This window comes from Sinohyriopsis cumingii, chromosome 1 (assembly GCF_028554795.1).
Source record: "Sinohyriopsis cumingii isolate HCF-2022 chromosome 1, ASM2855479v2, whole genome shotgun sequence".
Classification (NCBI taxonomy): Eukaryota; Metazoa; Mollusca; class Bivalvia; order Unionida; family Unionidae; genus Sinohyriopsis; species Sinohyriopsis cumingii.
The window spans coordinates 157,740,564-157,765,913 of record NC_142961.1 but is presented as its reverse complement, the minus strand read 5'-3'; the positions used below and the strand labels follow the sequence as shown (position 1 = coordinate 157,765,913).

At 33.3% G+C, this 25,350-nt stretch overlaps 1 protein-coding gene across 6 annotated transcripts in view; it reads right to left on the bottom strand.

The window, feature by feature from the left end:
- LOC149808216 (uncharacterized) overlaps positions 1–25,350 on the bottom strand; it is a 79,804-nt gene that overhangs the window by 26,246 nt on the left and 28,208 nt on the right. For all 6 annotated transcript variants that reach the window (XM_089974985.1, XM_089975022.1, XM_089975027.1 and 3 more), the window contains 3 exons: positions 19,505–19,664; positions 16,720–16,890; positions 11,252–11,484 (listed from right to left, as the gene is read on the bottom strand). In XM_089974985.1, coding sequence (XP_089831111.1) covers positions 11,252–11,484; positions 16,720–16,890; positions 19,505–19,664 — 564 coding nt within the window. The remainder of the gene's footprint in view (positions 1–11,251; positions 11,485–16,719; positions 16,891–19,504; positions 19,665–25,350) is intronic.

The following is a 25,350-nucleotide window of genomic DNA, read 5'->3' as shown; positions in this document are numbered from 1 at the left end:
CATCACTGTCATATCTACCATGACTAATCCCTGACCAGGAATGCACTGTGCACACTTTCATATTCAGTGCTGCAATGCCTGTTGTGCCTGTTATACTGACATTTTTACCTGCTGCAGACATTTTCTTTTGTATTTCCTTAATCACAAAAATTTTGCCTGTCCCACTTTGACCTAACAAAATGATATTGTGGCCCTCTGCCTTTTCAACAGCAAATAACCGTGAATTATTCATTTTACATTCAAAACACACATACAGTGCTTAAACAAGTAAAGTTTACCAAAATAAAATAGCTTTTATTTGCAAAGAGTATATTATTACATAGCCAAATCCAATCACCTACCTCACATGGTTGGTTAAGTGCCATTTGCCTACAAGTCAAAACATGTATATATATTTTGAACTAAACTTTTGTGTATAGATACATAAACTAGTGACATATAATTACACAAGAATTAACCCAGTTAATCCTTTTGTTTTTTTGACAAAGTAAATCCTATATAAGATTCGATTTTGTGTTTTGAGTATGCAAATTAGTGACAAATAACTATGCAAGAAATCACCAAATTAATCCCTGAGTTTTCATGACATTGTAAATTCTATATGAGATTCAATTTTGTTCTTTAGTAAGCAGTTTAATAACAAATAATTGCACAAGAATTAACCAAATAAATCCTTTTGTTTTCTTGACAGTGTAAATCCTATATGAGATTCAATTTTGTGTTTGGGTAAGAAACTTTGTGACAAATAATTGCAAAAGAATTAACCCAAAAAGTCCTTTTGTTTTCTTGACATTGTAAATCCTAGATGAGATTCAATTTTGTGTTTGGGTAAGAAACTTAGTGACAAATAATTGCACAAGAATTACCCAAGTTAATCCTTTTGTTTTCTTGATAGTGTAAATCCTATATGAGATTCAATTTTGTGTTTGGGTAAGAAACTTAGTGACAAATAATTGCAAAAGAATTAACCCAAAAAGTCCTTTTGTTTTCTTGACAGTGTAAATCCTAGATGAGATTCAATTTTGTGTTTGGGTAAGAAACTTAGTGACAAATAATTGCACAAGAATTAACCAAGTTAATCCTTTTGTTTTCTTAACAGTGTAAATTTTATATAAGATTAGAGAGAAATATTTACAAAGCAATCTTTAACATTTTGTAGATAACATGTCAGTTGAAATTCGCGTAATTACTTAACTATTAATTAAATAAGTCTACAATTAAAAAAAAAATCTTTCTTCACACTCAACCAGAGATCACCTATACAGCTATTCAGAAAGTGCTAAGAAAAAATTAAATGTAATTGACACATCAAGAAATGTTGTTAAATATTTTCCCGGCAAATGTCACATAGTCTTGAGCACATGTAACAATCAGAACAGCAAAACGACTTGACAGAAAATAAAGTGGATATTCCGACTGCATGTTTGCCGGGTTAAGTGATGTTTGAAAAGACTCATTAAGTGAAATAACCAATTGCTGAAGCAACCAAGATCAAACTGCATTTACTCCAAAGTAGACTGGAAGTTGATTTTTGGAATGGTCATCTGTGTGGAAGATACGAATCAAAGGATAAACTTGCAAAATTGGCCCTTCAGAATCAGTAAGGTTGCTTAAGTGGTAATGGATGAAAGGTGTGGAGTGTCTTCTTTAAAGTGGTGTATGTTATGAGTGACTGAATGTGCAGATAGTATCAGAAAATTAGATTAGAGTCATCGAGGGGTCAGATTGTGACCAGCAAGAGTTAGTTACCTTATGTTAATTAGTGAGTGTACACATGATTAGTTTACCCTGGAATCAAGTGCATGTGATTTGCTTGTGTCCAAATTTGACTCTTTTAGGAAAAAGATATCAAAGTTCGACTAAATCAATGTGATTTCAATTTATTGAAAAGCGTCAATATGGGCTGCCTAGTGTATTAGTTACTCCTTAAAATTTGGTGTCTCGCTCCCCCATCAGTCGACCATGAAAAAAACTACAGAAAGCCATCATTAATGCAGTAAGACATCGACCTCAAAACAAATATATCATCGTAGACGTAATACACCGTAGGACTACTTTCCTGTCACGAGACATACTCAAATCAATGCAAAATGTCCACTAAATGTAATTACTGCTCTTCCTGTCCCCCCACCACCAATTCTGAATATTTCCTTTTATTCTCCTGTAGCATTACAACTTTTTTAAAAGATTTATTGTCCCATTCATCCTGAAGATATATCTCTTGATGAACACAATTTTTTAAAGTAAGTTGGAACTCACCAGTTTCGTATTTTGCATAAAGAAAAATAATCTTCTTGGCTTTCCTCACTGGTTATATTGGCTATTTAAAAAAGACCTTTTATATCTTAGGTATTGTTCAAAGAACATTTAATTCCCTTTATTTTGGTGTATGATTGATGGGTTTAATATGGGTTATAGAGTATACATCTTCGCCTTACTTCTGATGTGCACCTCTCCCAAAAAAATGCTAGCTCCACCTGTTTTCACTTCCTAGACTTGAGGTAATTTTTGAGAACAAAAAAGGAGCCAATAGCTTTTTTTTTAATACATTTTATATATTCGGTAATTCATTCATTGCACTTTCAGAAACTTGTATTGCCTTTTCTAGCAAAATTCATTTTCCCTATTTTAATAACTACTAAAGATACTGTACTTAGACTAATTCAGTTACTTTAGTTAGCTATGTGCTTAGACACTTAGACTAATTCAGTTACTTTAGTTAGCAATGTGCTTAGACACTTAGACTAATTCAGTTACTTTAGTTAGCAATGTGCTTAGACACTTAGACTAATTCAGTTACTTTAGTTAGCAATGTGCTTAGACACTTAGACTAATTCAGTTACTTTAGTTAGCAATGTGCTTAGAACATGTACAATAAGTATAGTATACAAAGAAATTTCAGCCACAGGACATGAAAGTATCACAGAGGTATACCAAATTTCTCTCCACTGTGCATGTTTGAAATGAAAATAACTTCACCTTACACACACCACTCTATCAAAAGTTCATATCTGTAGAGCACGCCCTAAGCAACAGCTTGATCATGCAGACGTTTAGCATCACAAAAAATACTTGCAGCTTAAAACATTTGATATACTCCATGTACAGTTGGTCTGGTTAACTGACCACTCCACTGAAAGTAATAAGAAACCTGGATCCAAATCAAACGTGAACAAGCCAATATCCAGATTTTACCGCAATCATATTTCTGTAATTTGTGCTTTAATTCCTGTAAGTCCATATTTAAATGTAATTAACTTTCCTCAAATTGTAACAGTTGGCAGGTCTGACTTTATGATGACCATGTTATTAACAAGTTAGCACAGAAACTTAAGGGTGGTAAAAATCAACTTGGAGCTTCGTTGTGTTTGGATAATGTCATCATTCCACGTGACCAGCTGCCTTTGCTCAATGTAGTTAGTATACAGTTTCAACATGTATTCAGAGCCAATCAATGTACAAAGATACTAACTTAATTGAACATATGATTCTACTAACTTTCAGTAATAACAGTGTTTGAATACCATATGATTTTTTTTATTTGTATTTATCTCACAATATTACATATCAAATTAAGACAGTGTGTGGAAAATACAGCTAATGGTTACTGTATGGATATGTGTACTGAAACATTTTTAAAAAAACCAAGTAAAAATAAAACAGACCATGTAAAAGGAAATATTTTAAAATTAAATTAAAGAAATAATAATAATTTTGATGTTCTCTAGGAATAAAATAGTAAAAGGTTTGGCTGTGGGGTTCTTTAACAGATGGGGCTAATTCTTCATTGGGTTTATAAATTTGTGGCTAAAGGCAACAATGAAATCCACTGTAACTTTAGCGATATTGCAGTCGTCAATAAATCTGACATTGAAAATCTGGTCTCTTAAGGCAGGTAGTCTTTCATATCTGATCCTTCAACACGAGCTTTACTGTGTCATGACAGCAGTCTTGAAACAATGTCTCTTGCTTTTACAACCATGAAACTGAGTGACTAAATTTGTATTTTACCATCTTTAAATAAAAAGAACAGAAAAATAGTAAATAACTCTACTGAATAATACTGCTGAAGATAAAGTGGACACGTCACTTTTATTTAATAATTATTTCTTTATCTTCCATTACGATATATATTTTGGGGCCTTGAGTCATCATGCATGCAGCAATTAATCAATTTCAAAGATAAATATGGAGTTGACACATCGATTAAGCATAGATGGAAGTCACCACAAAATATTTTTACTTTTCCATAAGATAACTTTTTACTTTTGTTTTATTAAAAATAAGTATCTTTAATTGTCAGAGCAAAAATCAAGCAACAAACCAAGTAAAACTTGTATATACTGCTCCCTCATTTTGGTCACATCCTCACAACTCCTATACTTACATGTACCTACAGTACAAAAGCAGGCGTAGTTTCCATTTTGTTTTCATAGTAAGGGAATAGGTACCTATTTGCTTAACATTTAAAACTCACAATAAAAAAGTTGCATATATCATTCATTTTATTGTTAAAACTGGCAGCTAGTGCACATTAATTTGTAATCAACATCACAAAATTCGCAAGTTATATAATAAATCACAAATTTGTCTTTCTCAGAATATTTTCTAAAAAAGAAATTGCACAATACGCAATGAAATATCAATCAATGAATATATTGGGAAATGCCAACTGGTGGCAACAATGAAAGAAATAAATACCATTAACGATGTCTTCTCATGTGAAATTCATGTTTTCATTTTGGTCCTTATAAATGTGATATGCCTTCTATTTAAATGTGAAAAAATGCCAATTGGCTGGCATGGTGATACATGAGAGTGCTTCTGGAAGAAGCTAATTAAGTGTCAACCCAACAATTAGGCTAGATTTAGTTTGACAACTGTTGAAAACAGCTGCTATGATACCACAAGGTAATTAAGCTATTAACAATTAATTTGTCTCCACCTGAATACAACACTTAAAATTTGCTGACATCCAAGTAACATTAGTGTGTAGGGTCTACCTAATTTTAGCTAAAATTACAGGAGAACTCCAAAGTTGTTGCCTTGGTATTTTTTTTGTTGTTGTTGTGTGGATTGTTCCTGAAAATTTATAGTGACACATTCGGAAATAAAACTTGCAAGCACTAATGAAAAAAACATTTTTTCTCTTTTCTCTTTCTTTTTGGTCAATATATTTTGGATGTATTGTTCCATGGCAGTGTAACTCCTGTGAGCCAACTGCATTTAGCAGTAAAACAATATAGAGTTGTACAGTTATGTGCTATCAATAAAGCAACATTTAAAACTGCTATACTGAGGAATGCAAACAGCATATGGGGGGGGTTTCGCTGTGCCATTTTATGAGTGTCATTCTAGCCATGAAACTTTATTTTGTTGGTGTCTGCTTGCAACAAATAACTGTGTAAACCTTAGAAGAGAAGCAACTCCAACTTTACCAATACACACATTTGTGAGCACTGAATACCAACCTGATCTGTATTAAAAGTATGTGATCATTTATTGATTTTAATAGACTTCTTCCCATACAATATAGATATAAATAAAAGTACATTAAATTAATATTTATTTTTGAAAAAGGGGATTATAAGTCTTGTGCATGAACAAAAGTGGCTAGCTCTCTAATCCCCCATTTCCCACTACTGCTAAATGAAATTTGAGCCTCCCTCATTATCTTACACCTTCACCTATGCTGCAGTTGATGTTTATGGACCCCGCTGCTCAGGAGTTATATAGGAAGATGTGTAAATGCTATAAATTAGAGTAAAAGATGACTTGTGGAATTTATTAAATGCTATAAATTAGAGTAAAATATGACTTGTGGAATTTATTAAATGCTATAAATTAGAGTAAAAGATGACTTGTGGAATTTATTAAATGCTATAAATTAGAGTAAAATATGACTTGTGGAATTTATTAAATGCTATAAATTAGAGTCAAAGATGATTTGTGGAATTTATTAAATGTTATAAATTAAGAGTAAAATATGACTTGTGGAATTTATTAAATGTTATAAATTAGAGTAAAAGATGATTTGTGGAATTTATTAAATGCTAGAAATTAGAGTCAAAGACGATTTGTGGAATTTATTAAATGTTATAAATTAAGAGTAAAATATGACTTGTGGAATTTATTAAATGCTATAAATTAGAGTAAAAGATGACTTGTGGAATTTATTAAATGTTATAAATTAAGAGTAAAATAGGACTTGTGGAATTTATTAAATGCTATAAATTAGAGTAAAAGATGACTTGTGGAATTTATTAATGTTATAAATTAGAGTAAAAGGTGATTTGTGGAATTTATTAAATGCTATAAATTAGAGTAAAAGATGACTTGTGGAATTTATTAAATGCTATAAATTAGAGTAAAATATGACTTGTGGAATTTATTAAATGCTATAAATTAGAGTCAAAGATGATTTGTGGAATTTATTAAATGTTATAAATTAAGAGTAAAATATGACTTGTGGAATTTATTAAATGCTATAAATTAGAGTAAAAGATAACTTGTGGAATTTATTAAATGCTATAAATTAGAGTCAAAGATGATTTGTGGAATTTATTAAATGTTATAAATTAAGAGTAAAATATGACTTGTGGAATTTATTAAATGCTATAAATTAGAGTAAAAGATGACTTGTGGAATTTATTAAATGTTATAAATTAAGAGTAAAATAGGACTTGTGGAATTTATTAAATGCTATAAATTAGAGTAAAAGATCACTTGTGGAATTTATTAAATGTTATAAATTAGAGTAAAAGGTGATTTGTGGAATTTATTAAATGCTATAAATTAGAGTCAAAGATGATTTGTGGAATTTATTAAATGTTATAAATTAAGAGTAAAATAGGACTTGTGGAATTTATTAAATGCTATAAATTAGAGTAAAAGATGACTTGTGGAATTTATTAAATGTTATAAATTAGAGTAAAAGGTGATTTGTGGAATTTATTAAATGTTATAAATTACGAGTAAAATATGACTTGTGGAATTTATTAAATGCTATAAATTAGAGTAAAAGATGACTTGTGGAATTTATTAAATGTTATAAATTAAGAGTAAAATAGGACTTGTGGAATTTATTAAATGCTATAAATTAGAGTAAAAGATGACTTGTGGAATTTATTAAATGTTATAAATTAGAGTAAAAGGTGATTTGTGGAATTTATTAAATGTTATAAATTAAGAGTAAAATATGACTTGTGGAATTCATTAAATGCTATAAATTAGAGTAAAAGATGACTTGTGGAATTTATTAAATGTTATAAATTAGAGTAAAAGGTGATTTGTGGAATTTATTAAATGTTATAAATTAAGAGTAAAATATGACTTGTGGAATTTATTAAATGCTATAAATTAGAGTAAAAGATGATTTGTGGAATTTATTAAATGTTATAATACTGAAAAATATGCTGCCTCTATGTGTGAAAGGCTAATTTTGAGAATGAATGGTGAGAATGGAAACCGTAAAAGGTGGATGAATGAATAGTTATGTTTAATAAAGGTAGCAGCATCCACAAAATTATGTAATATTGATTTACTGTATCTGTTTTACACAAAGACCATTTTCACAAGTATCTGTCCAATATAACCCAAAATTTGATCTTGTGTGCCCCTGCAATTCTGTCAAAGCAAATTTGAAAAACATGCCTAAAAATATTTTTGTGTGTGGATGAGCTTCAACATCAATGTTAGTGCCAGCTAAGGTCAATGTTGCTAAAGGTGATAAAAACTAAGTAGGCAATAAATATTATTATGACTCTATGGTCTTTAAGTAACAGAAAAAGCCGAAGTCAGCTAGTTTTTATAAAATTCAACAAAAAACGATGAGAAAATTTAAAAAGTACTTATGTATTCTGAATTAGGTCCCAAATAGTCCAAAAAGTTCTATCACCAATCCTAATGAGTAAAGTTCTAATTAAATTCCAGTGGTGTTCAAAATAGGATCTAATGCTGAATGTGTTGATGTACCTGTAGTCTCAAATGTTTCAATGACCTGAAGTCTGATGATGTGCCTTTCAATTCATTACAATAATATAGTCAAGATATCCTTCTCTGAATTCATTAAAATTCCAAATTAATGTTACAGAACAAGAATACTGAACAGCACTCTGCATTTCCAGTGAATTTAAATAAATAATTCCACCCGAATCAAATAGTGAACATAACAATAAGAATAACTGTGCTAAAGACTTTAAAGCAAGAATGAATTATTTTTCAAGTAAACAAGATTATATATAAAAATAATACACACAAGCTGAGCCAGGATGTAGGTCCGATGTTCATTTCTAGAAAAATGTGAGTTGTAGACAGATAAAATCTGTTACTAAAATTATAATAAAGAACATGGGAAACATCAGGTACAACAGGTTCTTCATGGGGGAACACCAATGTCCAAGACACAGACCCAAATAAACAAGATTATCTTCCACTGATAATAATCCTATTATTTAATCCACACTCAACAGAAAAATATTACTTATGTATTATTTAATTTGGACAAGGTCAATTCCAAAACAAAATTATATATAACCTATAATGATTAAAAAAACTTAACGACAATACAAATTCAATATTCATAAAATTATCTATTTTAAACAATGTATCTGCCAAAGAAAACATGAAATGTACGTGGCAGTGAACTAAGTTCGAATTTAAGTCTTTGACAGCTGCTACTGTAATATATTTTGAAGGTTGAAATCAGATCTTTTGTAAAGAAGATTTATATTATATTGAGACTGAATTGATGAGAAGATTGACTAAATTTATGCAAACACACAATTTATCATTAAATCAATGATTTATCAACATGGAAAGAATAGGAATTAAGTGAATGCTAAAGTTTAATGAGAGCATGATCTGGAAAGAATTATTTTATTGTGTGGCTTATTTCTGGTTAAACACATATTCAAACACGTTAAAGTCTTCGCAAGTTATTTCAGCACATGATCAAACATTTATTGCAATATTGTAAGTGTCCATGAAAATTATGACAGTACAGTCCTGATGACAGCATTAAGGTGGTTAAGCTATCAAAGCAAATAAGATTATTTCACTTTTTTGGGCACTACAGTAAAAACTGCTATGAGTGACCTCTGCTATGAGCGACCACTTGCCATTTCCAACCACAATCGTAATGACAAATCGATTTTTATTATATAAATGCTCTATTATGAGCGATCACCTGCTGAACACGACCAGTGACCGTGATGTCTTGGCAAATAATGTATTATGACACTGCTATGAATGACCGCATCACAAAAAAGAGGATAAACTCCATTGACTTTTATATAACCCCTGTGAAAACGAACGCTCATACCATTCTAAAAAGTTTTTTTATAAATTAAAAATAGGCTGGCTACTGATGTCTGAATGTTTTTAGTTATGCTTATAGTGTTTTATAGTTTCTGTCGTAAAGCAGACTAAAGTATATGTAGATTATTTCCTAGTCTGGTTCCCTGCTTCATATGCTCCCTGCATTATTCTCTGCCATTTGTATAGGGGTGAGTAATGCAGGAAGCATAAAAAGCAGGGAACCAGACTAATTATTCCTCCACTTAGCCTGCTTCCTGGCCATATCATAGGATCCGACATCCCTATCAATGACCGTATCGTAAGAACTGACAAACACCACTGACCTATATGTAATCAATTGTTACCATGACTGCTTGATTAGTAATGACTGTTCTGATAAATAACAAAAAAAAAAAAGAATATTTTTAAAAAAAAGGATTCTTGCTACTGGTGATAGATGCTACAGTCCATAAACCAGTCTAAGGTACATGTCACCAATTACTGCTGAAGTGCCAAAGTTGATGTGGTGGTCGCATATATTGTTTGTCTTTAGAGATAATCCATATTGCCTGGGCTGAATAAGGTCATGGTCTATTAAACCAACAGGAGAGAATCGTTTGCGGAATTCGATTGGAATGTGTTCAAGACATGTGATGTTTGTTGTATTTCCCCCTGATGTTAAGTGATTACATCCCAGTCACAAAGCTGTCATCTATTCAAGTTAGTGTGACCGGGTTACACACTTTACTTATAGAGTTAATGTCTGTATGTCATCTTTGAATGAAGTCATTGACTTTTGTCTCTGAGTAAATGGTTCTGTTTCTGGATGAGACAATTGTTTCTTTTTTTAAAATTAATTGTTAGATATGCAATGCATATGTATAGATTTTTCATATTTTCCCACAGCCCAGTCAAAAATCTTCTTTACGATCGATATTAAAACTAAACACTAAAAATTTTAACACTTAGTACCTTAATATACAATGGATGAACCTCCAACTAAAAAGAGACAAATTTTAAGGCTGGAGAAAATAATTATTGTAACTGAAAGAAGTGAAAAAGAGCAGACCACTCATAACAAAGTGGTTTAAAGTTCAGTAATGCAAATTTAGGTTGTTATAAAAGAAAACGAGTAATTCAGAAATGATTTCATATGCTAAATTAGGTGATCTTCAAATGTAAATGTGATTTCATGTTTAATGATTCAAGTATATCTTTATTGCTATATAATTTTGTTTTTAGGTGAATGCATACAATATTTTAGCAAGAACTATTAATAAAGAATAGAATATATGTACAGTGATTGTGGTTATTTTTCTTTAAATTGTTCTGAAACTGGACCTTGGAAACTGGTCTTTTTGTACAAACCTGCTATGAGAGACCACCTGTCTTGAGAGACCTCTTTTTGTTGGCAAAAGGGGCAATCTCTCATAACAAAGTTTTACTGTACTAGTACATTATGTACAAAAATGTAACTATGTCCCTTTAAAATGTTGCATCCCCCATATTGGGGGGACTATCACCTGCCCTTGGGTTCCTATGTGCAACAATGTTGTACCATATGCTAAACAGTACCCATGTTCTATTACTGTCTTTGAAACGGTACTGCGTCTTCAAAGGCCATTTCTACACAGCCTTTTTCTTTAAATAAAAGAAAACAGACTTTCTCATTTTTCTGTTTTTTCTTCTTCTCAATACTTTTTGTTAATTTTCTGAATGCAGAATATGACTTAAGCATATCTTTGAAAATATAATTATATGTATTTGTTGTTAATTGTAAATAATTAATAATTATTGTTAAAGGAAGACTCCAAATCTCACAAAATAAATATTTGACAATATTTTTCTTATTTTCTACCACCTTTTACACCAAGTTCATTTTCCCCCATTGCTTCTTAAGATGGGAATTTTTAGCTTTCTACAAACAACAAATTTCCTCACATACGTAAGTTACCTTTATTATGTGTCTCTTCTCTGAGCTTCATTATGCGGTCAAACTCTTTCGGTGGGACCTTTCTGCGGCCCTCTAATCTGGTTCTGACATCAGATAGATTGTTGAGTAATTTATGTAATGGCGATGTAGGTGAAAGGTCATCTGAGACGTGCAGTGAGTACATAGATGAGGCCAAACCTGACCCATACGAGAAAAGAATAACACGTTTCCCTGCAAGATCCTGGGCATTGGCACTAAAATAGAATACACTGCAAATATACTATTATAGCATGTTGGGACAACCTTTATTCTGTCCATTATAAAAAGGTGTCTGCTAATTCGAGACTAATCAAGTATAAAAATTAAAAACATGATGTTATGAAAATCTGTCAATTATAAGATGATGTCTGCTTCAAGCAAGTGCCCTTCAGGTTAGTTTAACTGAACACAAAGAAATTGGTTGGTGGCAAATTATTTAATGCTTAAATCTGAGCAAATCTCCAATTCAAGACAAAAAAACTTCTCTAAATTACTTTTAAAAAATATGTAAATTATTATTTGATTTATTGAATAGGGCAAATCTTTTATGCCTGCATAGTGAAATTTATACATGAATAATTCAAATAACAAGAAACTTTCCTTTAAATCATTTAAAATCAAATAAAAAAAGGGCCTCTTGATCATGCCATCAATCACAGGAAATATATCTGAATATACCATATTCAATTTAATGCCGAGCATGTAAGAAATTTTATCTGAGTAAATTTCCTGTTGTTTAAGCTAATCTGAACAAGTCCAGACAGAAGACATTATTACAAATATCACTAAACTGTGTACAAGAGTTACCTCCCTTTAGCATCCTATCTCCCACTGTGTTCGCACAAAGTATATACAAAATTCAACTGTATACTGATTTAACCTAAAAAGTTAAGTTTTAGCGAGACACTGAATATCCACATTGGTATGTTACAGCAACCTCCTATACAATGCAGTTTGCTTCCCTCTCACTGGGCATGTTTGGGATCAAGTACAGTGTGGTTAGCAAGGTAAATTTGTGCAAAATTTTGACCAAAAAAGAGAAAGGGGTCACTTATTTCATAGCATGGTCAGGTGTTAAGTGAAATGTGGTATCTTTAAAACCAACCAAAATTGTTCTAAATTCATGCATTAAAAGATGCAGTGCATAGCTAATCTTTGATGAAGTACCACGTTTAACACCCACAGCTACTATTACTTTAGTTGTTCTACTAATAAACGGCTCAAGAAAGTCACTCATTTTACTGGCATTGTTTCATAACTATTATGCTGAGAAGTTTTTATGCACCTGTCCAACTCTGCAACAGAAATTATTTTTCCCCATTTAAGAGAGCAGTTGTAGATACTGTTGGTCCTGACTCAAGAACAGAAGAACTGTTATCTTTGACCTTAATAGATTATGCCATTTGATACACAGAGACTGTTGCTTTACCGAGTGTTGAAAATGTAATGAAGCAAAAACTCTTGGTTAATAGGTCATCCATATACCAAAAGAAATCTGAACCACTTGTGGAACACTATTTACTTCAGAGGTACTGGTTGAAGTACATTTCTATGAATCTGACAGTTTAGCATGACATAACAACTAACGTGTAATGGTACTGAAATATTTATCAACTGTCTAACTTGCTTACTTGGTAATTCTACTTTAATACATCAAAATATTTGTATAGTGGAAGAGAAAGCCTTTGTCTTACAAACCATTTGTCTTACAAACCCTATGACTTAGCATGAACAATACTTTTCAAACCACACAAAAATGTCAGATCTCATTAATGCTAGTATGCTATCAATACGTGAGTAACGAGAAAAGCACAGAATACTTGAATAGTACAAGAAAAGTATACAATAGTTTAACAGTATGAGAAAAGTACACAATACCTGAACAATACAATAAGACAATCCTTTACAACCGTGTTTACCATATGTTTTCGGACAGTCATTTTTTAAAAAATCTAATTTTGAAATTCCTTGTAAGTTTTCAGACGTTGCTCCGCAATAATTTTTTCTACAATTTATGTTTTTGGACACAATCTAGGAAGGTCTGCTGCATCGTTTTAATGTAAAATTCCCAGTGTGTTTGCTGTTAATTTAACAACATTTGCTTCACTTGGCTGCCAATTATTTAATGTGATCTTGAGCTTCCATGAACTAATATAATTTAAAATTCTTAATCGTATGTAGGTATGTATGTATGCATGCATGTATGTATATAGATAGATTGATAGATAAATAGATAAACATTTTTATATTAAGCTATGCACAATAAATAGCAATATCAAAGACTGAAAAGAAAGTTGATTTAATATGGTAATATATTCAAATATATTATTCAATTTCAAGTAGCATGTCCATAGCCTTTTTTAGGTCCTTGGATGAAAAACCCTCAAATTCTGTATCACTATCATCATCCATATTGTTTATTTGTTTGTCATTTCTGATCAGCTCATTTCACTTCCGCTCAGATTGACACTGATGCCACACACCTCGAAAGATTTCATTATCATTGTGTGCTATTCCTTCAATGTGTCCGTGCCATTTACAACCCAGTCCAATACAGTCTGTTTGCTGGCTGTCTTGACCCATAAGTTGCTGCTTTCATCACATGATATTAATGCATTCGTAGCATCCCTGATATATTCCGTCCAGCTGTGGTGGCTGTAGCTCTTGACAGGTTTATTGATGCCCACATCAACAGGTTGCAACTTGGATGTGCAGCCTCCTGGTATTATTGCTGGCACAATAGTTCTGCACTGCAACTGTTTCTTCACATCATCAGTGATGTGAACCCAGAACGAGTCCATACTTATAGTGATCACTATCTTCTGGTGAATGGCAAATAAATTTCTTCAATCCATCGCAGCATTAGTGTTTCATCCATCCATGCTTTCTCTTGAACTGCAATAATCCACCCTTTTGGTGCCTTCAGATCTAGATGTCTCTTTTCCTTGAAAATAATCATTGGGGGTAATACGTCGCCAGAACCTGCAATGGCTAAAATGACAGTAATGTGTCTCTTCTGCACTCCAGTTGTTCAAAACAGAATGCTTTTCATTCATTCTTTGTCCACCGTTTTCCCTGGCACAAGATCAAAGTATATCGGTGTCTCATCCATGTTAATAATAAACTTATCATCAAACTCATTCTCCTCATGGCTATCCATCACAAACTTGTGGAACGAAGCAATCTTTTCTTCCAAATCCTTGAGTACATGCTGTGCATAGAGGTCCTGCTTCTAAGCACAAACCCATGTCTTTTCATGAAGCTCTCTCTCCCCAAGAATGACTGGCAAGGAATTTGCTCTCCGGGAATTCTGTTGAGACAAGCTCCTTGGCATATATACGTATTCCCTCATCACTGACTGGAATTTGTAAGTCACACTGAGTGAGCACCCACTGAGCTATCTTATCATCCACAGTTTGTCCATATGAAATGGGTCATCCACACTTAGGCAAATGTCCGGTCAAGTTCAGATCTGCAGAAAAGCCAATTTTCATCCAGGTACTCACTGTGGATTTTAGAATCTTGAATTTTTCTGCTGTAGGTCTAATTCCCAGACATTTTGCATTGTTAACAATATCCTGCTTTTGCTTTAATGTATAATGTTTATAGTGACCACGTACAGAACCGGGTGGAGCACTCTCGGGTTCAAGATAATCAGACTCGTCATCTAGAGCAGCTTTCTTCGTAGGCAGTTCTTTTTGGGATGCACCTTCAGAATCATTAATTTTAGGTCGCTTCTGTGGATGGCCTACTGGCCTCTTTGGAGATGATTTTGGCATGGGAGAGTCCCTCCATAAACCAGGCAGTGCCTCCTTGCTTGTTGCATAACGTATGATAAACTTATCAAAATTATTACAGTACTAAAAAATTTATCTTTCACAATGACAGTATTTAAACTTCTGATAGTGGTATTTTATTTATATTTTATATTTTAATAGCTTGATTCGGCTAACAAAAATATGACTGGTTGTCAGTGTAGACATTGTTACAAACGAAACCACCTCAAACAGGTGTAACAGTTACGGCTTTGATTAGAAACTATGACCCTTGCTTTACATCATTAAACAATACATCAGCGAGTCGATATGGATTAGAAAAATTCATTGGCATTGTGCAACAAAACAAAGCCCTTATCCCTGAGGCATTATATACCAAGGTTTAAACATAGTTATTGTTCTACAGGTAATAAACCTCTTTGTAGACGATAAATATTGATTGTGGGTGCTAAATGTTTGGTACATCGTCTGCTCTTTTAATGAAATCCAGATGGCTGCCTTTTATTTCCGAACACACTTATCAAAGAAATCCCACAAGTTATATTATAAACAATCATTACCTAGACACCTTGAAATCTCCGACATGCATCAAAACAATATTTGAGCAGTCGATTGTTTCGAGTCTGCAAGCTCTGCTCATTTTAAAGCTACCCTCGGCTAGGTGGAAAAAAAAGAAGAGAGAACCACAACAAATAGATCAACTTTATTTTTTAAAAATACCAACATATTAATCACGCCAACTCGTATATTGCAACCTGCTTGTTACTTTTACCTCTCCTAGGTGTGCATACAACACGCAACCCATATGAAGCCTCTCACTCTTGGCACTCTAAGATTAGCCATCATACATGTACTGATATTTCTACTCTTGATTCTAAAATGTTTCTGTCATAAATATCTTACGAATTATAATTCCAAAATCTTTTTATTTAGTTTGTATTAATATCTTAATTACACAGAAATAAAGCTTGCATGCATTTGTAATGCAGATTTTTATGATCACTGATTAGCAGAGGGTTAAACTGTGGATTGCAAGATTACTAATATGGTGGTTCTTTTGGACAATACGCACACAATCTTGGTTTTAATACATGTACGGCTGTGCTTTCTGGTGGATGGACATGTATCAAATAGACAAAATAGGCAAGTAAGGTCTGTTTTTCATTCATTATCCTTTCCGTGGTGTTGGACAAAATACTTGTTTTACTTCATGGCAGCACATCGTCATGTGAGCTAACGGTAACTTCATTGCGGACGGGGAGGGGGGGAGGGGAATACAACTTCACCTGTATGTTTTTGGACACATAATTAATATGTATTTGGATGACAAAAAAAGAAATTATTTGTTGCAGTTCCAAAAAATACAGTAAATACAGTAGTATGAGAAAAATATTCTCAAAATAAACAATTAAAAGCAAGAAAAACATGAATCTTGCACAATGGAAGTTATCTGGTTTAAATAATTTTTGTTACTTTTACCTTTCTTATATAAATTTGTGTTTCTCAAAATATGTACTTCAAAAAACCCATGACAAGTGGTTTTAATACCAATACAGAGAGAGAGAGAGAGAGAGAGAGATAGAGAGAGAGGATCAAAACAAAATGATCCACAAGTTGTGGGGATATTAAAAAAGGATGAGTTTTCATAAGTGGGTTGGACGGTAATTTCCCTACCTGACTAAATAGGAGATCAAACCTCCAAAAACAGAAGGGGTATACATATTTCCCACTTGGTTAGCCATATAGATGGAAGGTTTTGTCTTCTTCTCAAATATGTCTTTACTTGCCATCATAAATGCTGTCTCCAAGTCCTTGTTGAAGTAAGTATCTGCTAGCTTCATGCCCCTGAAAAAATGTCACATGTAATAAATTTCTGATAGATATGTGCATTAAGTTAAGTTTCATACTGACACGTTAAATTTTTAGTATATAACAACTAATTATATACTGAAGAATTTGAAACATCACAATTTTGTTGATTTATTTTTTAAATGATGTGAAAGGGGGCGAACAATTTTGCTGACTTGAACCTGTTCTTTTTCTTCTCTGAAAGTATAAATTGTGTTTATTTCAAATCCCAGAAATAACTAAAACTGTTATTCCCAATAAAAGAGAATTAAAGCCTAATAATTACTGAAAATCCCATCACTGTGTTATCTCACTACAACAACTTCACATCAAACCTCTAACAGCATTACTGCTCTGTAATTAACTTGTAATCAAAATGAACATACCTATACATTCAGTCAATCAACAATATTTAGCCAAATGCACCCTCCTGCATCTATGATATACACTTAATGTTACCAATACAAAGGGGCAAAACAATGTTATAATGTAGACAAGTAGCTTGAGAAAAATGATACACTTGTATCTTAATGAACCTTTCAACACTGCAGGGAATAAAGATCTTAGTCTGTGTTTTGTTACCACATCTCAAGTTTCATCAGTGGTTTTTTAATCTGACAGTTAGTAAAACATTCTTTAATTCATTTAGGTACTGCAGTTTAAAAAAAACAACAGATTACTAGTATTGTTAATCTGATCTTTAAATTCATGAAATACAATTAGATTGTACCAACCACGAAGTCCACATAAATTAGCATACCCAAAAGTCCACACAAATTAGCATCTCCAAAAGTCAACACAAATTAGCATCCTCAAAAGTCCACACAAATTAGCATCCCCAAAAGTCCACACTAAAATTGGTATTTGTTCCTCTCTTATACAACACCTCTTCTGCGCCTTGAAAGTGGTCTTTCCAGAGGGCAACTATATTTGTGAAGTATATATGAGTAACTATATTTGTGAGAAGTGTGTGTGTGTAGTAGGAAAGCTACAAATAACTTTGAAAGCATTTATTATCTTCATTTAAACAATAGCATTAATTAGTAACAAGTTCTTGTCTTAACAATAGACTTATTTCAAGTGAACATGCATTAGTTCTTATAGTTAAAAATGAAAGCAAGATGGGTACTGCAGAATCATTCAAAAGCATCATTTAAATCTATATACAAACATCATTTGGCATTTAGGATCATTCTTTTTTTATTTACTCCATTATCCTACTGTTGTAAAATATTCTCCTTATCTGTAAAAATGTTGCTTATTCGAGTCTTTTCAACATAAAATATTTTTGACAACACTGTTGTGAAGTCACATAACTTCCATTTTCTTTTAAAGTAATAATTCTCTGTTTAGGTTATGACATGTTTAAGTTTTGGGAGGATTCATTCCTATGTTGCTAATTGTAACAGTACTGCAATTTAATTATGAAGACGAATCTTTTGTAGAATCGACAGAATGCTTTTTAAAAAAAAGGAAGTGATAATGCACTGTCACTTGAATTTTCAGCCTTTGTCTGGTACCTGTTTTTTTTTATTATGTTTAAGTCCGCTGTGTTAATCTGCAAAATATATGTTTAGCCTATGTTGATTACATTATGATATTGACAATTACAACCGGTTTTATCATCAAAGAGAAGAACTCTACAGTTGTTTGATGCCCAAAACTGTCACAACACTGTGGAGTCCATTTCCTATGAATGTTGGAGTGTATACAATGATATAATATTAACCTTAGTGATACACATACCATTTCCTATGAATGTTGGAGTGAATACAATGATATAATATTAATCTTAGTGATACACATACCATTTCCTATGAATGTTGGAGTGTATACAATGATAAAATATTAACCTTAGTGATACACATACCATTTCCTATGAATGTTGGAGTGAATACAATGATATAATATTAATCTTAGTGATAAACATAATTAAGTCAACACTTCTTTCAATCATGAAAACCTGACATCAAGAAACACATCAGTACTGAGATAATCATATTCCTTTCCTTCTCATATGAATGAAATACTGGTTCTAGACACATCTTAATGGCCACTTGTAAGGGGTAAATTTTACATACTTGTACTAACATGCAGGCCACTGGCCATGTTAGAGGGGTGGCAATTCATGAGGGAAACTTTTGAACACAAACTCATTGAGATTTCTGACTGTAAATAGTAGCTGTCAGCTGGTAAAAGGGGCTTACTGTATTCCATAAAAAATAGTTCATTCACAGTAACATACATCTGACAACTTACTTAAATAGTATGTGTCAGCTGGTAAAAGGGGCTTACTGTATTCCATAAAAATTAGTTCATTCACAGTAACATACATCTGACAACTTACTTAAATAGTAGGTGTCAGCTGGTAAAAGGGGCTTACTGTATTCCATAAAAAACAGTTCATTCGCAGTAACATACATCTGACAACTTACTTAAATAGTACGTGTCAGCTGGTAAAAGGGGCTTACTGTATTCCATAAAAAATAGTTCATTCACAGTAACATACGTCTGACAACTTACTTAAATAGTAGGTGTCAGCTGGTAAAAGGGGCTTACTGTATTCCATAAAAAATAGTTCATTCACAGTAACATACATCTGACAACTTACTTAAATGGTTCTAGTCCTGAATATCTGCCACTGAAATCAGGATCTGGATCTTGAAGGAAGTCGTTCAGCATAAGCCGTCCGACAGATTTGCATACAAGCTTGCAGAAAGGGGAATGAAACACAAATGCATCAGCACAATCAAGAAGACTGCCACTACTTCCTGTGAATGAGAATAATTAAAATTTCCATAAGTTTCCTGGAAATATTAAATTGAGTGGAAATTTAAAAACATGCCATGTATAGGACTATAAACTTTGGCAGATATCTAAAATTAAACTTATAATTGCCTGTTAACTAAAGCAAAGACCAAGCCTTTCTGGACACAAATCAGTGGCTAGTAAAGGTGACAGGGCCTATTTTGTGAAATGAATGGCAATTACAGCTGGCATATTTTGTGAAATGAATGGCAATTACAGCTGGCATGTTTTGTGAAATGAATGGCAATTACAGCTGGCATATTTTGTTAACTAACTAACCCCTGGAGGTTTTTGTCATTTTGGAGGTTTTTGTCATTTTCACCTCAAATGAAAGTAGGAAACACATTTTGGGGACTATTTCTGAATAAATCCTAATACATTGACTTTCAAGAGCTTTTCCATTAGCCTAATGCCTAGTTGTGTGAGAAACATCGTTTTTCATTGGTTATTTTTCCAAATGCCCACCGTATTCTACTTTTTGCGAAGGTTCACCTGACTGTGCAATTTACACTGGTCTGTCTTAGATCTGAGCCAAAAAGACTCAAATCTGGGCATAAAATCAGATTCCGACCACAGGCAAATTTTGGGTGAAAAAAACGGGTTCAAAACTTAGGTTTTTCCCTCTGTATTTTGTAGTGCAACTAGAACATCCAGATTATACATCTGTCTACCTTTTAATAATACCACCCATTTTAGTGTATCATACATGACCTTGATGCTACAGAGCTCAGGAGTAGGCTACTACCTCCTGCCATGTAAACGTGGTGCCAGGGGTTAATGAGTTAAATGAATGACTATTACAGCTAGTTTATTTTGTTAAATGAATGGCTATTACAGCTGGTTTATTTTGTTCAATGAATGGCTATTACAGCTGGTTTATTTTGTTCAATGAATGGCTATTACAGCTGGTTTATTTTGTTCAATGAATGGCTATTACATCTGGTTTATTTTGTTCAATGAATGGCTATTACAATGTTTTGAAAGATGGAAATGGAGTGATGATATATGAGTGGTGTGAGGATGCATGAAATCAAACCCATTTGCCACTGAAGGCAGTTCTAATCTTCAAAAATCTTCCCTACACTTTGATGCAGAAAGGGTTGATGTTATTGTAGGGTTTAATGCCATTTTTCAGCACAAGATAGGCTATACATGGCAGCCAGTATAAATGGTGGAGGAAGAACCCTGGAAAGAACCATCGATCCACAAGAAGTTACTGGCAAGCTTTCTCACGTACCCATGTTGGCCGAGCCTGAGACTTGAACCCACGCAGACAGAGGAGAAAGGGTTGTTGCCAAGTGTGTAAAGAGCACAAAGAGGAGGAAGTAATTAAATTACATGCTCTGTGTTCTGTTGACAGACGACTTCTGGGCATACAAAGTAACCAATCGTGATGTTCATCTTTAATATCTGATTAATATATAGCTTTTAAAGTTTTTGCACTTAAAATAATTTGAGGAGTCAAAATATAATATGTTGAAAGTTAAAAATATAATAAGTATAAATAGTTAGAATGAGAAGCACTTGTAGAAAATTCAGTAATGACCATGTCAGTTCCACTGTCAGCTTGTCCGTCTCTGATAAATTACTTAACATAAAAGATTCATCATCAGACACAAAAAAATATAAGTTTGTTCCATGAATAACGAACAATCCCAGCTACGAATTAATGACCATCAACAAATGACTCTTGAGATTTCAGCTCTGACTCCTGAGACATTCATTTTAACTTTTTTTAAATCTATTGAGATCCCTGATAGGTGCAAGACCTGTCTCATCAATGAATGGTCAGTATATGTGGCAAGAACCATTTTGTCTAATGAATCATGTTACGACTATGGTCTTAACTAAGTAACAGAAAAGAGTGAAAGCCAGCAAGTTTTGTACACATCAATAAAATAATTTACCTCCCTAGAACAGAGTAAAAATTTAAAAAGGACTTGCAGTATTGTGAATTAAATCCCAAATAGTCCTAAAAGTTCAATCACAAGTATAGAGTATTCTGAATGAATTTCAATTGTATTCTGATTGAATTTCAATAGCCTGGGATAGTGCTGATGTGCTAACAGTCTTGATCTATCACAATGGTATAATCCAAAATGTCCTTGATGATATGGAATAAGTATTTCTGAAGTAAACAAAACAGTAACAAAACCAAGATGAGGTTTTTCCCAATCAAATTCATAAAAAGCTTCCTCCTAAAACAGGGCTGAAAATCGTGGTGGTCAGATGTCCAGACCTGCAACCTTCCCAGTTGGACTCAAGAGATAAATTTGTAGAAGTCTGTTGGACCTCCATATTTCTCAAAAATGGAAATTAAAACCATTCCTCCGCAATTTCATAGTTTTTTCTTTAAAAACAAAGTGTAAAATGTCAAGAAGCCTATGTACAAAATTACTTGAACCCACTAGGAGTTTTTGCTGTCAGACAGGAATAATGCATATATGAAATTGTGTGAGCCAGTGCAACTTTGCCTCTGAATTTGATTACTCTTCATGATAAATATCAATGTCGCTGACCTAGTTTCATCCAAAGATTCTTTACCATATTACTTTGAAAGAGAAATTCCAAAATCACTCGCTTGAATCCTTGTTCAAAGAGACTCAAGATGCGTGATATAATGGCTGGCAATTTCACAAAAAATGTGTTCATGCATATTGCATTACAGGTCCTATATTGAAAGGTCAAATTAGCCACTTATCAAAACAGCTGACGTAAACTAATCTGGCTCTGCTCCAACAAACAGATCACATGATCAATATGGGTCATTCATTTATTAAACTTTAGACTTTGCATTCATCAGCAAATACACAAAGCTTCGTATCCCAAAAATGAAGAAAACTGACCCACATTAAGAAAGAATAAGCCAATAAAGGATGCAAAAAATTAAGACGAATTTAACATGTTAAAAAACACTGGCCATTGGTAAATAATGATCAGGATAAAATAAAAATGTTGTGATAAACCCATTTTAAGTCTGATAGGTCAAGCTTCCAATACCACGGTACAACAAACTTGAAGATCAACCCAATTCAGGTGCAAGCAAAAGCAAAATATATCTGGCATGTGTAAGACAGCATCTACCTATATATAGTGATGAAGACAGTAACGTTTGGTGTAGCAGATACCCCAATCATCAAAGACATGATTAAACTGAATAAAATGCAGACTGACCATTTATCTATTCCGTACTGCCTACTGCAAACCCTTTTCTGATTGGTAGAAACCAGAAAGTGACTCTGAATGGCCATATTCAAAGATGTTTTTGCTGTTATCACCTTGATTTGACTTTAATTTCATTTATCTAGAGTCCGGTGACAGTGAAAACAATGTCCATTTAATATAACAGGACATTTTATTCAGATAAGAAAAAAAGTTAACTTCATTGTTTAAAAATAACTAATTTATTCGTTTATTAAAGCCTATACCCATAGCAATTCTTTTGTATTGAATTTGATGTTCATCACAACAAGTAAAGTAACGTGAACCAGATATATGGATGCATGTTGGACTTGGCACCCTCTGTGGGTGACAGGCCCTGGACCTGCCAAATTTACTGCCTTGGCATGGTATTTTACAACATAAAAACACTTTTGTCAATGCAGCTGTAATAAAGCACCTTGATCCCCTCATACCAATGTAGCTGACCCAGGATGAGTCAATGGTGAGATTCAAACCAACACCCTTGTGGTTGCTGAGTATCACATGCTAAACAATGAACCACCATTGCTTGTAAAGGATACAAAGAAACATTAGGATACAGGACTTTTTTTATACAGGTAAAAGTGTGTGAAACCAAAATGTAAACAGAACACAGTCACAAGATAACCATGTAAATATGACACCATGTTCTACTTTTTGATGTACAAATAGGTCTTTAGTTTGGGAACAACCCTAATTATCTACCTATGAAAACATGAATTAGGTGCTGTACTGGACACATTTATTTTATCAAATGCAAACTCAGTTTTCATTAGCAAACAATGCAGTTTGGTTTCATAAAGTTTCATACAATGCAATGAGTCACAAAAACTACTGACTCTGCACTTAATGGGAACTCTTCTGGGTCATAGAATCTTACATGTGCGGTGCATGACACACCAGAATGCTGATCTAAAGTTTGGCATGTACTCCTTTACCCATCTGATCATATTCATATTTTCTTAAAAAACAAGAACAAAATACATAGTGAAACCTGCCTTAGTGGACACCTTTCAAAGAACAACTGCTGATAAAAGACAGCTCATATGAATCCCTTCTCTATATGCATCATCATTTTAACCTCAATATAAAGGTCATATGTCCACAAAGGTAAAACCATGTTATATCCGTCCTAGCAAGGTCATCTGTCCACAAAGGTAAAACCATGTTATATCCGTCCTAGCAAGGTCATCTGTCCACAAAGGTAAAACCATGTTATATCCGTAATAGCAAGGTCATCTGTCCACAAAGGTAAAACCATGTTATATCTGACCTAGCAAGGTCATCTGTCCACAAAGGTAAAACCATGTTATATCCGTCCTAGCAAGGTCATCTGTCCACAAAGGTAAAACCATGTTATATCCGTCCTAGCAAGGTCATATGTCCACAAAGGTAAAACCATGTTATATCCGTATGAGCTAGGTCATCTATCCACAAAGGTAAAACCATGTTATATCTGTCCTAGCAAGGTCATCTATCCACAAAGGTAAAACCATGTTATATCCATCCTAGCAAGGTCATATGTCCACAAAGGTAAAACCATGTTATATCCGTCCTAGCAAGGTCATCTATCCACAAAGGTAAAACCATGTTATATCCGTCCTAGCAAGGTCATCTGTCCACAAAGGTAAAACCATGTTATATCCGTAATAGCAAGGTCATCTGTCCACAAAGGAAAACCATGTTATATCCGTAATAGCAAGGTCATCTGTCCACAAAGGTAAAAACCACGTTATATCCATCCTAGCAAGGTCATCTGTCCACAAAGGTAAAACCATGTTATATCCGTCCTAGCAAGGTCATCTGTCCACAAAGGTAAAACCATGTTATATCTGACCTAGCAAGGTCATCTGTCCACAAAGGTAAAACCATGTTATATCCGTAATAGCAAGGTCATCTGTCCACAAAGGTAAAACCACGTTATATCCATCCTAGCAAGGTCATCTGTCCACAAAGGTAAAACCATGTTATATCCGTCCTAGCAAGGTCATTTGTCCACAAAGGTAAAACCATGTTATATCCGTCCTAGCAATGTAAACAGAATTACCATCAAAAGTGCATTGCATGCCCTTCCTGTGCTCAGTAGTCTGTGCAGGTACTAGTTGGGTGTGGCTGATGCTAGAGATGTATCTCCACTGAATCGCAATGACACTGACCATTGGTCAGTAAATGCAAAAACCACTATTTTCTTCTCTCAGTTATAGTGAACATGCCCTTTGACATTAACTAATAAATAGGCTTTCTTCTTACACCAAGTATAAGCCATACACAAACTTTGGAGAGTACATGGAAAAGAAGTAAAATTTTTGTGCAGAAAAATATTTCTTTTATAAGACACTATAACTCTGACCTTTCTCCCCACCAAATCACCGAGTTTCTACCTTATTCCAAGCACAAAACATCCATAAGGATTAATCCAAAGGTGATGGGGAACTAAAATTACTGAAT